Consider the following 16,148-nt stretch of genomic DNA (forward strand, 5'->3'; position numbering starts at 1 on the left):
TTGTGGTAAACGAAATAATAATTTTGATCTAAGTATGATTTTTCTCTTTCCGATCTGTAAAAACTCCTTACGTGATAGAAAAAAAAATTAATACCATTTTCGAAATATGCGTAGCTGAATTATGGAAAATCCATTATTAAAACCAAAACAACTTTTATGAAGTTTAAATTGGCAGGCCTGTGTAATTAATCTATAATCTGGGAACCCTACGGTCATCTAATTTAAATTGATGTTTATCTTTCTCATAGATTTTTTTTCCATATTTTGTGTCAATTTGAATCTGTATTTTCTTATCTTTTTCTTCATTCCTTTCAGTTTTGGTGATCTGTAATATTTTAATAAAAACAAAAACAAAGTGTAATTTTGCATAAACATTTTATAATTAATATTGAAAATGTTGCGCACGCAATTTTCAAATTCTGCACATGGCTACTATCTTTAGCTTTACGATGTCACAAATAACCTTTCTCGAAACGTTATTTTCTCGATATAAGAAATATTTAGAACTTGGCGATTTTGTAACATATTCTTTAATTTTTATAATCTTGCTTTCCAAATTTCGAAATTTCCAAATTGGCCTATACAATATAGCAAAGATACAAAGAAAATGCTTGTTAAAAAAAAAAGAGTAGTTAAGTTTGTACCACAGCGGTATGTCTGCGGACTTATATCGCTAGAAACCGGGTTTCGATACCCGTGTTGGGCAGAGCACAGATAGCCCATTGTGTAGCTTTGTGCTTAACTTTAAACAAACAAACTAATAGACACATCACACATTACTTCTAGTACGTTGTTTCATTTGTATTAAATTTAACATTTTTATATTTTCATGAAAAATTCAGGTAGTATTTCATTTTTATTTTTTCGGTTGTACTATAGGGAAATTACAGCTAGGAATTCGAAAGAGTTTTAACCAGTAAAATGTGTCGAATACAGATGTCCCTCCCCTGTAGAAGTGGCTTAAATGAGTTTCCTTTGGTCAAAAGACGCCACAGGTATGAACGAAGAAAAGAACAATGTTATACTAAGTTCACATTTTCAGAACAATTTTCTCCTACGATAGTATTTTAAGCAAACAGCTAGAGTTTCTGTATTCCAAAAGTCAGGTATATGATATTATTTTTCTGTCGTTACTTTCTTTAACATTGTTGGTTATTCTAGTTAGTATATTGATTGTCATTACTTTTTTATTTTCGTTTATTGTTTATTATTATAATTTTATAATTAAAATGTTTTGAATTATTAGCTTAACATTGGTATTTAGGACTAACTTAAAGTGTGATGAGCTTAGTGAGATAGTATTAGGATTATGGTCGAATATTTCGTTAACATCGAGGGCATCCAAGTGATGAAACGATGTATTTTAATATTTTTAACTAGAAACGTAAGATATATAAATTAAATTAGCTATACTGATTTCCAGGTTAATTTTCAGTTTAGATTTAAGTACATAGCTTGCTCTGATTGGAAGTTAATAATAATTATCTCTGCATTTGTTTTTTGGCTTACATTCTGACAATTTCGCTTTACGAATATGATAAAAATCTGATATATATACGAGACCATGCACTCCGTGACGAAATAAGGGCGAAAACATTGTATGTAAATCTATGCTAATAAAACATTTTTATATTTTGGAATGGGAATTATGACTTGTGAGTGTGTTAACGGATTTGTTGCACTGTTGTTTCTAATTTGATTTTCAAAGTTAAACACACATCTTGTTAGTATCAGTAGTCTATTAATATATTGTATTGTACAGTTTAGTATAGTACAGTACAGTATAGTGTAGTGTAGTTTATGTAATATAGTATAGTTTAGTATAACATTGAGCAGCGTGGTGATCATATATCTTAACTGATTTTAATATCACTTTCTATAGTGCGTAAATTTAATTGTAATATACATAGCTAACTAGTTTGTGTAATGTAGTATATGTTACATTTTGTATTTCTTCCCTGATTGAAATCTTGGAAAGGATCCTATATGATCGTACAACCATTTTTTATAAGATGTTGCCAAGGGCTCAGTAATCATTATAGGCTGCACAAAATGCAATATATCCTATAGGATATGCATTCAAGACCCTACACAGTATTCAATCAGTCAGTAGTCTCCTATGAAAGATAAATCTTGAATATGATAAAACAACGCTGGAGTACTACTACAAAGAGGACATTATGAAGTAAATAAATCATTGTATTTAACATGCTCTGGAGCAAGAAACCAAGTTAATGTATTCATTTAAAAACATTCAAGTGAAATTGTGGCTGTTGGTTATGGAATTAAATCTGAAAATTTGTTAAAATAAAAATATGTATTATTAGGATGCCTAGGTCCTAAGGAGCTGGAGTCCTATTGTTACTGTTCGGATCTATTATCATTATCATAACATATATCCATTTTCTATAGGAAATAACATTAGAACAAAATTAGGTAATTATGGGTTTGAGTTAAGGGTAGAAATAGTCCTATATAAATAATAGGTTAAAGCAGATCAAAAATCATAAAGCCTTTTTTTTTGCAATGGTTTTTATTGTAACAGCGAAAAATAATCATGTAGAAACAAAATAAAATAAAATGTCAAAGAGGGACATAGAATAGATAAACATTATAACAATGAGTTCGAAAAGAAAAACGAACACCTGTTACTTCGTTTTCACTCCCTATATACATCAACTTTATTTATGTTAAGCCTACATTCCTGACAGGAATTGATTCACACCTTTGTAATTCTGTTTAATACTGGTAATCAATAGGTTTCTAGTTTCTTACTGGCAGCATATTACTTTCTTCCTCTCTCGGCTTACCTGCTTGTCTCTTACATCTGACCTAGTCTTCCCTCTTCTTTCTCTTCCCCTCCTTCTTTCGTTGACCTCCTGTTTTTGCATCCCTTTTCCAAACACATACCAAACCACTTTTCTTTGTTTAGGAAATTGCACTTTGTTCTTATATATCTGATTATTATGTTTCATAACGACAGGGGGCCTTGTAGTCTCCACAGTGACAAAACTTAGAAAGATGATCGCTATACTCGCTCACTCCAATCACTTTGTATTGACTTTGAATATTGTAATCCAATAATTCATTAGAGACTGACTAGAGAACCACATCAACATAACTTTACTCCCTTCTATCGTGAGCATCTATATCATCAATGGGGTGGCTATCAAAGTTTGTACTGACTTTTGTATATAATTTCGATATTTATTTTCACTGTTATACTTCTATATGTGTACACACACACACACACACATATATATCTAGTATTCTACTTTCAAATGAACCCAAATCGGACAGTCATGCATTAATCAATTATTTAAGGTGAAAAATGATACTTGTTAAAAACACCAATAATAGTCTAAAATTAATAAAACAATACATAAGCACTACATACAATTAGCTTTGGTGTTATTAGTACTTTTAGTTTCAATTTATTGATCAAAGCAGAATCGGGTGTCTAGAAATTAAGATTTACCAAGTCTGAAGTTCTTGTCTGTTTGAGCCTTGTACAACCCTTTATAAAACCATTATTTAAAATATTAGTATTCTTCTTGACTTAATGTGTATCTGGAGTGGCATTTATGTGAAAAAATCAAGATTAGACATAAAGAAATAGTGTTAGTATATATTACACCGTGCAGTGTAACTCATTTTCATAACGACAGATGTCTATACTGTGCAAGCGAACAACGCTTTTCATAAAAAATAATAACGAAATAGTAAGACCATTATAATCTCTTTGAACTCGAATCCATAGATAAAGATCTATTATAGCTAATTCACTATGTTTATTCACAGTTCTTTGGGAAAGTCATATTTTTGTAACTTCAACCCAGCAAACTTTGTATTAGGATACGTTTTAATAAACTTTGTTCTAAGGTTACAAATTAATCATTAAACATTTTTATGGTTACCATAGTAATATGCCAGAGAGTTTTTTTGATAGCATCCAATTAAAGCAATCGTTATATCTGTCGTTTGAAATGGTTAGAAAAGAAAATTTGTTCACGCAGGTCAAGTTTGAATGAAATTTGTCAGTTGACAAGTTAAATATCAATGGAAACAGGATCATGAGCTGTTTGATTAACTGAACTAATTTATCATCAACATGTTTCTTGTGCGTTCACTTTTAGCTCTCGTATATGTCCTAAAAAGTATTACCGCACTTCAATCAACTGGAAGGTAACAGTGTAATTCTATGGTTATTATAAACCTAGTCTCCTTATAGTTCAAACGTGCGTGGTTTGCCATCTTTTTATAGACCCTTTCAGAAATGTTTAGTTTAACATATAAAAATGTAATATTATATCTGTATTACTTTATGCATACAGAAGCCCATCATATTATTCTTTCAATAAATACTGAATTATTGTACCACAGACTGAGATTGTTTTTTTTATGCAAACGTATATGAACGTTATGAAGCACAAGGCTACACAAAGGGCTATCTGTGCTCAGCCCACTACGGGTATCGAAACCTGATTTCTAGTGTTGTAAGTCCGCAGACATGCCGCTGGGCCACTGAGGGGCTATCAATTAATTAAGATATGCATTTTTATTTTAAATAAATTGATTTTAATTGAAGGTTTACTACATCGTTGATATTTTTATGGTTATTTTGGTAATAATTGATATTAGCTTTTACATTGAGTTTGTTGATTTGTTGTGATATGTATCTTGTGTTGTTTTAGTTTCTAAAAACGCACTTGTGATATAATTACTAACGAAAAAAAGTATTTTATTACTGATTCAGTACATCCATATATTAGACAAACTTAACCACATGCGTAATATATAAACATTCACGTATCAAGGTGACAAAATAGCATATATAGATCCTTAGCTGATACGATAAAAACTCATCTCGACTGGAGGTGGTTGGTAAAATTCAGCATATTACCTAGTCATCGAAATTTAAAGACGAAAACACAAAGATGTAAAATGTTACATACATTTAATATTACATACAATCGGTTAGATAAGTTGTTTTAGTCTAAGTATATACTCTGGCGTATTGGCCAAAATATATTTGACCAATAAAATAATGTCACGTATGCTATTTCCAATAAAAATGAGCCTTTGGAAACGCTCTGTATTGACCTGCACATTTCGGTAAAGACGTGAAGATACAATAAGATAGTGCCTGTACTGGTTTGGCAAGATAACCTATAGATTGAATATGCCAACATACAGTTGAATGACTTTGACAAACTTATTGATTGCAGTATATTCTTGCTTTCAAAACCCACGTCGTGGGAACAAATCAGAACCAACCGACTGTCCCACCTACTAACATTGTGCTTCGACACCAGAGAACTTTTCTACATGTTGCTTTAAATCCAATCTTTACACATTATTAAAGCACACTGACAAAATAATCGATATACCAAACATTTCAGCGCCTATTAAAAATCACAATGCCACTGATACTATAACACAACCTCAAAAACATATTGAATGAGGTGATTATAAAATAAATATATATTTTCTGTTAAATACGAACTTCTTTGGATTGTTTACAAAACAACTATGTTCTTTATACATTTTAAAAGTTGTCTATATTTGATAATATGTATAACCAATTTTTCAATATTACTCTTTATCTCTCTTTTTTAACTGTATTCTAACATTTTTTAATTATATATATTTTATTTCTTGCTTCAGTTTCCGTTTCTTTTCTCCACATCTAGATAATCATGAGGAGATAATATAACAACATTGTTTTTAATACGATCCACATTAGGTCATGCTTTTTCTGTAAATTACTTTATTTTTTTTTACAAATCGAACATGTGTGGTTCCACGCCAAGTAAGATAGTAGACATTCACCTGAAACGTCAAGCAACAATTTTTTTTATGAGTGTCTGATCTTTTATGTTGCCCTGTTTTAGTAATAGTTTTTAGATCTATATAAAAATATTGACATTGTTTTAAGGAACACCTACAGCTTGCTTAATGCGACAGAGAGAAAAAAATAGAAATAAAAAATAAAAGCTAAGAAATATATAGTTACCAATTAAATGGTGTGATTATTTGATGCTCGGAATAATAAAATCGATATATGAATTATGAAACGGAAAATTCTACATACAGATTTAGTTACTTTTTAGTTTACTTCCTTGGTTTCTGTGTATTGGTGTTGTAAAATCGAGTGAAATAAACTTAAATTACATTAGTTTATTGTTTATATCGTCTTTAACCTTTATTGTTTATATAGTATATGGGCATTTTATAATATGTTTTTAAGATGTTTTGGTTTACACAGCTAAGTAACTATTATTAACATTTTATTCTTTATTGTGTTTTTCGTAGTAGAACTATATTGTGTTAGGGTACTTTTAGGGCTTTAAGTTTTGTTTACATCACAATTTGCTTCTATTTTTACGCTGCGTTAAACACATATATTTTTGGACTATTACCAAGTTTTACAAGGAATAAAAGTTCATGTCCTTTTTGAGTGAGACATTAGGTAACTAGGACTAAATGAAAGACTCAGAATAAAGGCCGAATCATTGACTAAATATTAGTCCGAAAGTCTAAATTTCTTCCTCTGACAAAATTCTTGATTAGCCAGCACAAAATAGTAAGAAAGTTGAATCGCTTTAACTTAGATATTTAGTAAGTTTAGATGTTTTATCAAGACACCTGGTAAGCTATATTTGATTGAAATATCTGGTAGAATTCAGTCATTATTTGCTCATAAATTCAGTGAAAGTCATTTGTGTTCTATTATAATAATAATCCCTGTAGACTCCCACTGGAGCATAGGGCCCCAACAACACCTCGCCGACGGAAGTTGTTGTTGCAGTAATTTTTTAGCAGGTTGGTTTTTACGGGGCGGAGTTGCTAGCCCCGGGCCCAACCCTCGTCCTTTCTCATCCTGGACTTGGGACCAGGCAATGGTGGTGGCATCCCTGCCGGGGAATGTGTTCTATTAAGAAACCTAATTAAAATGTCTGCATCATAAAAACCATGTAATTTTCAGGTGGCATTACTTTTCTATCGTAAAAGCTCAGGGGTTTCTGAGAAGTAGATTAGTTATTCCTATCATGAAAATTAATAACATTCGCATACTTCAGTTATAATGTCTTAAACAGCCAGATGTGGTGAAGGCAATTCAATCACGTCACATTATTTTGATGAAGCTTATCACGTGTGAAGCAAAATAATATAAAGGCACTTCTAGAGGTCATCGTATATGATAGTTTTAATTCACAAAGATTTAAACTTCGGTTTGTTGAAAGTCTCTAGGGGGCGTAGAAAGTAAAGTTTCAACTAATCCTCTCTGGTAGTCTTCCTGTAAGTCAAAACATTCTTCGCTGAGCAGGGAATCTTGATGGCCCTGAGAACTTCCAAAGTCTTTCGTTAGAGGTGGAGAATTCTTTAACGATGTTTTCAGACTATCGGATCTTGATTCCTTCAATAGGAAAGAACAGTTTGCACGTATAACAAAATATTAAACTTTATTTTAATAAGGATAAACACACAGATCAGAATCTTTCTTTTGCTAACTTTCTTTTAATAAAGTAATTTAGATCTGATTACTTCATAGACCAACTTACAGAAGGAGCACAATTGATTTTATTCAAATGGTAAGTTCTGGAAGTTGACAGTAAGATATAACATTGTAAATGTTGTGGGTATATCAAATCTTCAGTTAATATAATTTTTACGTCATTTTATCTTCATCTAAGGACATAACTAGCTGACACATATGCTTGTACAAAAGAGGCTGTAACGTCGGCAAATGCGTCTTGAACCGCAGCAGTTATGAGATTTACAGTTATATTTGAAGTTCGGAAGGTGATGGATTTTTGGTAGAGACTTGTTAGAACGAACCATTTATATTTGTTAGGTAGCATAAAATGACTTTTATTTGCACAACTGTTAGTTCCTATGGAAACATTAACACACATTGTCATGTCAAAATATCCCAGTGGCTCAGAATTTAAAGTAAATAAGCAGCAGTTAATGAATTCTTTGCTTTTTTTCCGTAAAAAGTGCAAAATGTGTAAAAAATGCGACTGTCAATACTGGCTTGATGTTTCAATAACTCCCGTCAAGATTTACAAACTGATATTTTGAACTAAACTTTTGTTATAGCTTGTACACTGTGAAAACCATAAGTATTTTCAACTTTTAGTTTCGAAACTATTTTTCATGATTCTCTATGTCAATAGTTCATATAATAATCTAAGTTGAGTTGGTGAATTTTTGTACACTCCCCAAAAAACAACAACTAAAAAAAAAAATAAAACTGTCCACTATCTCGCTTTATGTCCGAATTTTAGTATGTTGTAGGGGAGCTATGACTAATACACACAAACGCGAAATACCTTCTCTTACATTGTTTTCTTAGCTCGTTGGTATTTTGGATTATTTATATTACACTATATGTACGCTAAGGTGCATTACAGTCATCAAATTACTACATGTAATCATGTGGTGTTTCAAAAGTGGATGGATAAATTGAGGTTAACTTTTGAGATAATCTAATAAATACACAAGCATCTATCAGAGAAACGCAGTAATTTTTCTAATTGGTTATTTTAGTTCTTAAAAAATTTGAAGTGTTGTCAAATCATTGAAGACAAACAATTACCAGATTCGGTGAGAAATGACTTTCCTAAGTTGCTCTGTGTTTGACGAATTTAATGTTAGCTATAAATTTATTTATAATAGTTTTGAAACACCCAAAAATATCTTGACGCAGGATTAACTCATTTTATACAAACGATTTACATATGCTCGTACAGTGGTTGTTTGTCTGCTGGTGCAGGCCATGGCACCACAGCGACATGTTTAGCACCTGTATATATATATATATATATGTAATTTTGGCGCGTTCAGAACCACCCGACAACATTTGAATGTAGCTTCCAAGTGACTTATTGCTGGAGAACTAAGGCAGAGTTTTTTTTTCGAGGAAAGGCATTCGTTTAGCGAGATTATGAAACGATGTAGAGCGAAATAACAAAGATTGGCAACGGAATCCAAGAACACGCCCCCCCCCCCCCCAGCCAATTCGGAGCCACGCATTCATCCGCAAAGTGAAGGCTTTGTTTAGGAAAGAGAATCCTTCAACTCAAATAAAGTCAAGGCTATGAAACTGGGGATATCTTATGGTTTCGTTAACACGATAATAAATAAGGATTTGAAATCAATAGCTTTTCACTGACTTCAATACAAAGATGGCCAAAGAAATGGACTCACAGCAAGTTCATTCGATCAGTAACCCGTCTAATTCTTTAATGCAGCTTCAATAGACTTATGTAATATTGATTAAAATAGAGAATCTGTTGAAAGTGTGTGTGGTCTAAAATCGATTTCGTTGTCCTTCGCAGAAGCTTGTTACAATGGACAATAATGCGCAAACATGGCCATCATAATGAGCACGACTAAAGAGGGAAGAATACTACTAAGAGCCCGCATTACAGAACTTGGAACGCTCTCAGTGTTCTATCAGTAATTTCGTATTTCTTAATAGATTATTATAATTTTTTTTATATTTTTAGTTCTGTTGAATGTTCAATAGATGTCATAAAATAAGAGAGATCGGGCATTAAATTAAGATGAATTTTAATTCAAAGAATGTTTGTTTTTTGTGAATGATATGGTTAATAGAAAAATATCAGTTCCATACCGTACTAGTAGTACTTATGGCATTTGTAAGAAACAAATAATAAGAACACTATATATAATAAAGGGAAAAATGAAGTGGATACATAAATTAGATAATGTATAAAATTAGGAGTAATGTGTAAAAAGGTAACGTGCTTAAACAAATGAATTATTTATTTAGTTTTAAATCACTTCGGAAAAGCTACCACCACACTGATACGATATAGTTTTCCAACATTATTCTGCAAATGGGGCATTTTATCTTAAAGACAATGTAAGTTTCACCACTGCTGATATCACTTCGGAAAAGCTACCACCACATTGATACGATATAGTTTTCCAACATTATTCTACAAATGCAGCATTTTATCTTAAAGACAATGTAAGTTTCACCACTGCTGATGTCACTTCGGAAAAGCTACCACCACACTGATACGATATAGTTTTCCAACATTATTCTGCAAATGGGGCATTTTATCTTAAAGACAATGTAAGTTTCACCACTGCTGATGTCACTTCGGAAAAGCTACCTCCACAGTGATACGATATAGTTTTCCAACATTATTTTGCAAATGCGGCATTTTATCTTAAAGTCAATGTAAGTTTCACCACTGCTGATGAGTATGCAGTCTATATTCGGTACGATACCATTGAGAGAAAATTTCTAGAAATTAGAAAAGCAAAATAAATGTTTAACTGGCTGATGAAATATATAAACAAACTGTGGGAAATGAGAAGACAGAGTTGAACAAATTACAAATCAAAGAAAGTTGTTCAACACACCTTAAAACATAAGAAACAATAATGAAAAAAATGAGCCATGGAATCATTTTACGTAAGAAAAAACACATCCTTTTAATACCCCTGTGTTTGTTTATATGTATGTGTATCGTGTTGCTTATCATTGGAAACTGTAGTTCAAATATCTGTGAATCATATGTAAACGCAATTCTAATCATAACAATCACAAGTTACCAGTTAAATATTAAGAGAATAAGCTGCAAAAGTAATTAATGAAAATTGCATTAATTTATTTGGTAATTTCCTTCAGTTAAGTAGTTTATTGAACTGGACTAGATAAAAACCATTCCAAATCCACACATACCAACTGTTTTAGCTGTTTCGGCAAAGAAGCTAAAACAACAAAAGTACCAGAAGTTTCCGGAAATAAATGCATATCTGTGGCACTAGATGACTCTGCCCCACACACAGCTGTCTCAAATAATTTCATTTCTGCTAAACATAATATACAAAATAATATTAATGAACATGTTAAAAGTTCTGGAAAAAAGAAAAGAAAAAAAAAGTTGAATATAATGTAACATCTGAAAAGTGTTCTTAACATAACAAGATCTAGTGATAACAATACCTATTAAGAAGTAGTTTGACCAATCGTTACGCCGTTAGTTAATTTCATGAAAATTTAAACGTTAATGTTACATTACTTTTCAAACTTATAAACATTTATTAGTCACAACACATATTAGGTAAAAGTTACATTCTAGAAAATATCTTATGGTTAAATTTATAATGTGACGTTAATGTAACATTGTGTGTAAATAAACTTCTATACCTGGTATAACATCCGGGCATTTTTCTTCGCACGTTGTATCCTTGAATAAATCCTCATTGGTAAAGGTTTCTTTGTCCAGCGGCTCAGAATATTTTCTATCCATCAGAGAAAGAGAAATAACTCTTGTATAAAACCCATGTTACAATGTGTCCAACACGAATATAATAATATTTGTTATGAAGTTAGGTGTATTGAACATTGATTGGTTGGAGTTGAAAGAGGTGAGAAAGCGGACGTCTTTTGTTCAGTCTATAAGGGATTAGGGGATTACAGCACTGTAAGTCATTCTAAAATCATTGGAGTGAGCGGTTGCCTCTCTTGAGCAACCAGTGTAGAGATTACAAGACCCCCTTATGAGTATGATACGCTGTAATCCGATATACGGGGAAAGCAGGTGTGCAAGGTTAAAATGAAAGGGACCTTTTCGGCGTGGCTTTGAGAAAGGAATACAAGACAGGAGTTCAACGAAGAAAAGAAGACCGGGAGACGTAAGAGAGAACAAATAAACCGAGAGAGGCGAAGGAAGAAAGTCATATACTGTCAATAAGAATAAAACTTATTTCTAAATCCACGTGTTATTGATTATAGTAATGAACAGTAATTTGTTATGTCTACATTACTATGAGTCAATTCCTGATAGGAATAAGTACAATCAAAACAAATTGTGAGTATAACACGATCGTAACAATATCTATCTATCTACTTACACTGTGCTACTTTTTAAGAATGCAATATATTAAATAAAAACTTACTGATGATGTGCAACAGGCCTTCTTCTTCCTAAAAAAACAAGAATACTAAGGTATTAGTTCTAATTAAATATATGCTCTAATCAAAGAAATGTCATAGACATTTATGCGAAGGCAGCCTGTCATTAAAAGCAAGCATAATAATCAACAATAAAAAAACTTGACATATTTACGAAATAACAAAGTTTTCTTTCATAGAAATTTGATGTTTGTCATCCCTTGATTCTGGACATAACTCAGCTGTTAATTTGGTACTGAAAGATTATTACAGTGATATTTATCTGTCTGTCTTTCTGGAGTCACAAGTTGTTGTGAGGACCAGGCTGAAACGCTTTCTATGTAATTTGCTAGAAGAACTCAGATTTACTTCATAAAGATTGAGTTTAAACGAACGGTTTGAGTTTGGCAGCCATTTCAACATTACAGCCTTAATGTCGTGACCGAGAGCTTAATCGAGAGACGAGGTCGATAGTGAAAGAAGTTAAATCTAAGTTAAATGAAAGTGACATTTAATGCTGCACGTAGCACGGATGTTTTTAAATTGAACGAACGGATCGTGTGCTATAATTGAAAATAGTGGAATGGGACAGCCCACACCTCCATTTATAACATTGTCTTATAAACTTGGCATTGTTTTACGTTTGCTAGTAGCTGATATTTGTACTTTATAAGAAACTCAGAATTTCACCAACAACCAGCATTAGTAATACAAAGAAGCCTAACTATATTAGCTACGTACTAATTAACTAATTTCAGAATTATTTAAAATACTATAAATCCTGCTAATGTTTACAAAACATTGCCCTTGAGTGACAAAAAATAATATAACTAATTTGATCTTTTATTGTTCATAACATAAAACAAGTGTTATTGTTTTAAGTATCTGGCACTGAGTTACAGTTGATATAGACTTATAACATTCAAGGTTCGATTAGTTATGCCATAACGCCTTTACGTTTAGGCCTGGTTAGGGCGCACGACTTGCAACCTGCGGGTTCGAATCCCTGTCACCAAACATACTCGCTTTTCCAGCCATGGTGGCGTTATAATGTGACGGTCAATACCACTATTCGTTGTTAAAAGAGTAGCACAAGAGTTGGCGGTGAGTGGTGCTGACTAGTTGTCTTCTCTCTAGTCTGCCGTTGCTAAATTAGTGACGGTTAGCGCAGACAGCTTTCGGGTAGCTTTGCGCGAAATTCAAATCAAAACCCAAACAAACCTTTAAATTTATTTTTATTCAAAATGTGCGACGAAAACGTCTCTTGTACTTTATATAGACGATTATCTTTGCATTCAGAATTTTATGTAAAGTTTTTACTTAACTTTGAAAACTGTAATGTTCTCTTATCTTCAAGTATGTATTTATGTCGTTATGAAATATATATTATCATTATTGAATTCTTTTTTTTTCTATCAAACATTATTGTGTTATTCTTCTAAGCATTATGGGTCGGGTATGACGTAGTGTTTAGCATGCAGGACTGCGGAAGACAAGGTTCAAGTCTGTTATGAGCCGCTTAACACATTATGTAGCTTTTAATAGTAGGTGTGTAGGCGGTAGGTTATGCTGACTGGTTGTTTTCCTTCTCAGCAATTCTAAATTAGGGACTGCTATGCCCAAGTCTTGGAGTCTCTGAATTGGTCCTTTGAAATGCTGCAAAATACACAGTTTGAAAATCCTAGGAAACTTTCAAGGTCATTCTGAGCAACTTCAGAGATTGGTTAACCCATACATCGTATAATGCATCGTTCAGTTTGGAAACACCCAAGCATTTTCCTTTTGATCTTACATAACCCATAAACATTTCATTAATGTCTTATACTTGTTTACATCACCAGTGTGATCTCAGGACGACTGATACACAAAGTATTATTGTGAAGAGTGGTAAAACATTAAAGCAGACTGACAAGTTAAGAACTGGTTATTATCAAAATTCAGCAGAGAGAATAAAAGGATGTGAGTAAACGTACGTAAACTATTAATTTTGAATAAAAATTAAAATGAATTTACAATATGCGTGTAGTTTAGAAACGTAACCACTCGCCATCAGTTTCAGTCCCACACGAAGTATAATGTTTGTTTATCTAGTAAAACCAAAACCAAAGAGAAATTAAGCCCTGTTACAAGAGAAAGTCTTTATGAAAGAATTACATTTTAAATCAGAAAACAAAACTAAAAAGCTTTTATTCTGGAATAGAAAATATATCAAATCGTTTTTGAATAATGTAATGGTTTAACATGGATGTTTTGAAATAAGAAAATGTAGGCTTAATAAAATAAGGAAACTACGAGTGTAATTGAAACATTACAATGCATCAGCTACTTACAATACATTATGGCCTCTGCATGCATATTGTAAGGTTATTGGTTTTCAATTTTGAGTAAATCACATGCATTATGCAAATTAATATAGCTCAGTGAATTCCATAGCAGTTTTGTGATTTAGGTTTAAGTTTCTCTAATGACAATACTTCTAATTCTTAGCTCTAAAATATACCAGAATGAAATATGCGGACAGTATAAAGAAAAGAAAAAAGAGAGAGGGAAGGAGAAAGCAAAGATAACATTTGATTAGTTCCCTATAATTATCCTTTAGAACAATTAATGTAAATTTAGTTCTTTGTTTACTGATTTCAGAATTTCGTGCAAACTTTATAAGGGCTATCTACACATAGTCTTTCATGATTTGAGCCGATAGACTAAAGGAAAGGCAGCTTAGTAACAACATTCACCGCTAGGTCTTGTCTGACTAAATAATTGGATTTTGTTGTCACTGTTACAGCGCACTCACGATTCCAAAATGTGGAGAGCAATTTTGCAGCATCAGGACGCGAACTATAAACCTTTGTATTCATATCCCACGCATGTTAACCGTAGACCACGTTCAGTAATAAACTTAGCTCTGTAAGGTATCGATTTTCCAATCTCTCAGACAAATAGAATAACGTTTCTAAATAGACATTAAAATATATTACATGTATAGAATATGAAGTATCGGTAATAACTGTATTTTAGGCGACGTTGTGTGTAACATTCTTCTTCAGATACAACTGTAACTTTGGAAAGGTACATAAATCATAGTTCGTAAATTACACTGGGAGTATTGCGAGAAGTGACATCTAAAACAATTTAGTGGCAAAATATATTTTTGTAGTAAGAATACATACGTTTTTTTTTGCGATCCACGGAGAGATAATCTCAACAGTTTATTTAAGGTTATAAGAAGTAGAAATATTTTTTAGCCCATTATATTTACGATCCCAATTTATATATTAATCGGTTGTCAGGGTTTCTCCTTTTAAGTAAATCAAATGGTGTAATTTTTAGTACAATCATGCAGTTACCATTTGTTTTCTGTACAGAAATTTCTGTTCACAGTATCTGTTATAAAGGCGACGATGAATTCTTGCCACGTATGAATGCGCATCCATTTAAAGGTCTTACAGTTAATGAAAAATTGTAGCGTTTAGTGACAGTTTTACACTAAAATGACATTTAGAATCCTGTATTGTACTTGCACAGTGTTGTTCACACATGACATAGGACCTGAGTCGTTTACAACACTAGCACTATGTGTGATTTGAGTGTCAGATCACATTTCTATATACTGTGTAACAATAAAATGTGAATACAACTGATAGACTTAGGTAATACAAAGTGTGCATTAGTAACTAACATATTTAATGACTAGTTTTTTTAACTTTAACTGATTCTCCACTTAATTTATTTTACTCGCGTAACGGAATGTTAAAAGCTATGAGGCTCGTTTCTTTGTTTCCTTCAAAACTAAATAAAGGGGTTGGATTAAGAAATTCTTGCTGCTGTATCGGATCCTAGATATCTTCTTTTGATGAAGAAAATACTGTGTTTTATAATGAAAAATATTATACGTGCTAAACAATTTACAGTGTTTGAGGAATTAACAGTAAATGATTAATGTTTATGAGGAAGGGTTGATCGAAACTGTAGAGAGGGAAATATGTTCGTGATGTAGATTATTTCTGTTGTAATGTCGAAGAAAAAGTTCAGGATAGAGAAATACTAGACTTTTATTTGAAATTATGTATGTGTTTTTGAGCGCAAAATGAATAGATGTAGCGTAAAATATGTTAGTGTTTTCACCGTTGAAAGCGTATATATATATATATATATATATAATTAACTTCTAGTTGTATATATATATATATATATATATATATTA

General features: G+C 32.0%; 1 protein-coding gene across 1 annotated transcript in view; it reads right to left on the minus strand.

Annotated features, from left to right (window-relative positions):
- Positions 1-6,921: 6,921 nt before the first annotated feature.
- LOC106463040 (Down syndrome cell adhesion molecule-like) overlaps positions 6,922-16,148 on the minus strand; it is a 105,522-nt gene continuing 96,295 nt past the window's right edge. Inside the window, exons 10-13 of the mRNA XM_022390448.1 lie at positions 11,950-11,977; positions 11,198-11,292; positions 10,730-10,860; positions 6,922-7,420 (exon numbers count right to left, since the gene is read on the minus strand). Coding sequence (XP_022246156.1) covers positions 7,226-7,420; positions 10,730-10,860; positions 11,198-11,292; positions 11,950-11,977 — 449 coding nt within the window. The 3' untranslated portion in view covers positions 6,922-7,225. The remainder of the gene's footprint in view (positions 7,421-10,729; positions 10,861-11,197; positions 11,293-11,949; positions 11,978-16,148) is intronic.

Source organism: Limulus polyphemus, unplaced genomic scaffold (assembly GCF_000517525.1).
Source record: "Limulus polyphemus unplaced genomic scaffold, Limulus_polyphemus-2.1.2 Scaffold1310, whole genome shotgun sequence".
NCBI classification, from domain to species: Eukaryota; Metazoa; Arthropoda; class Merostomata; order Xiphosura; family Limulidae; genus Limulus; species Limulus polyphemus.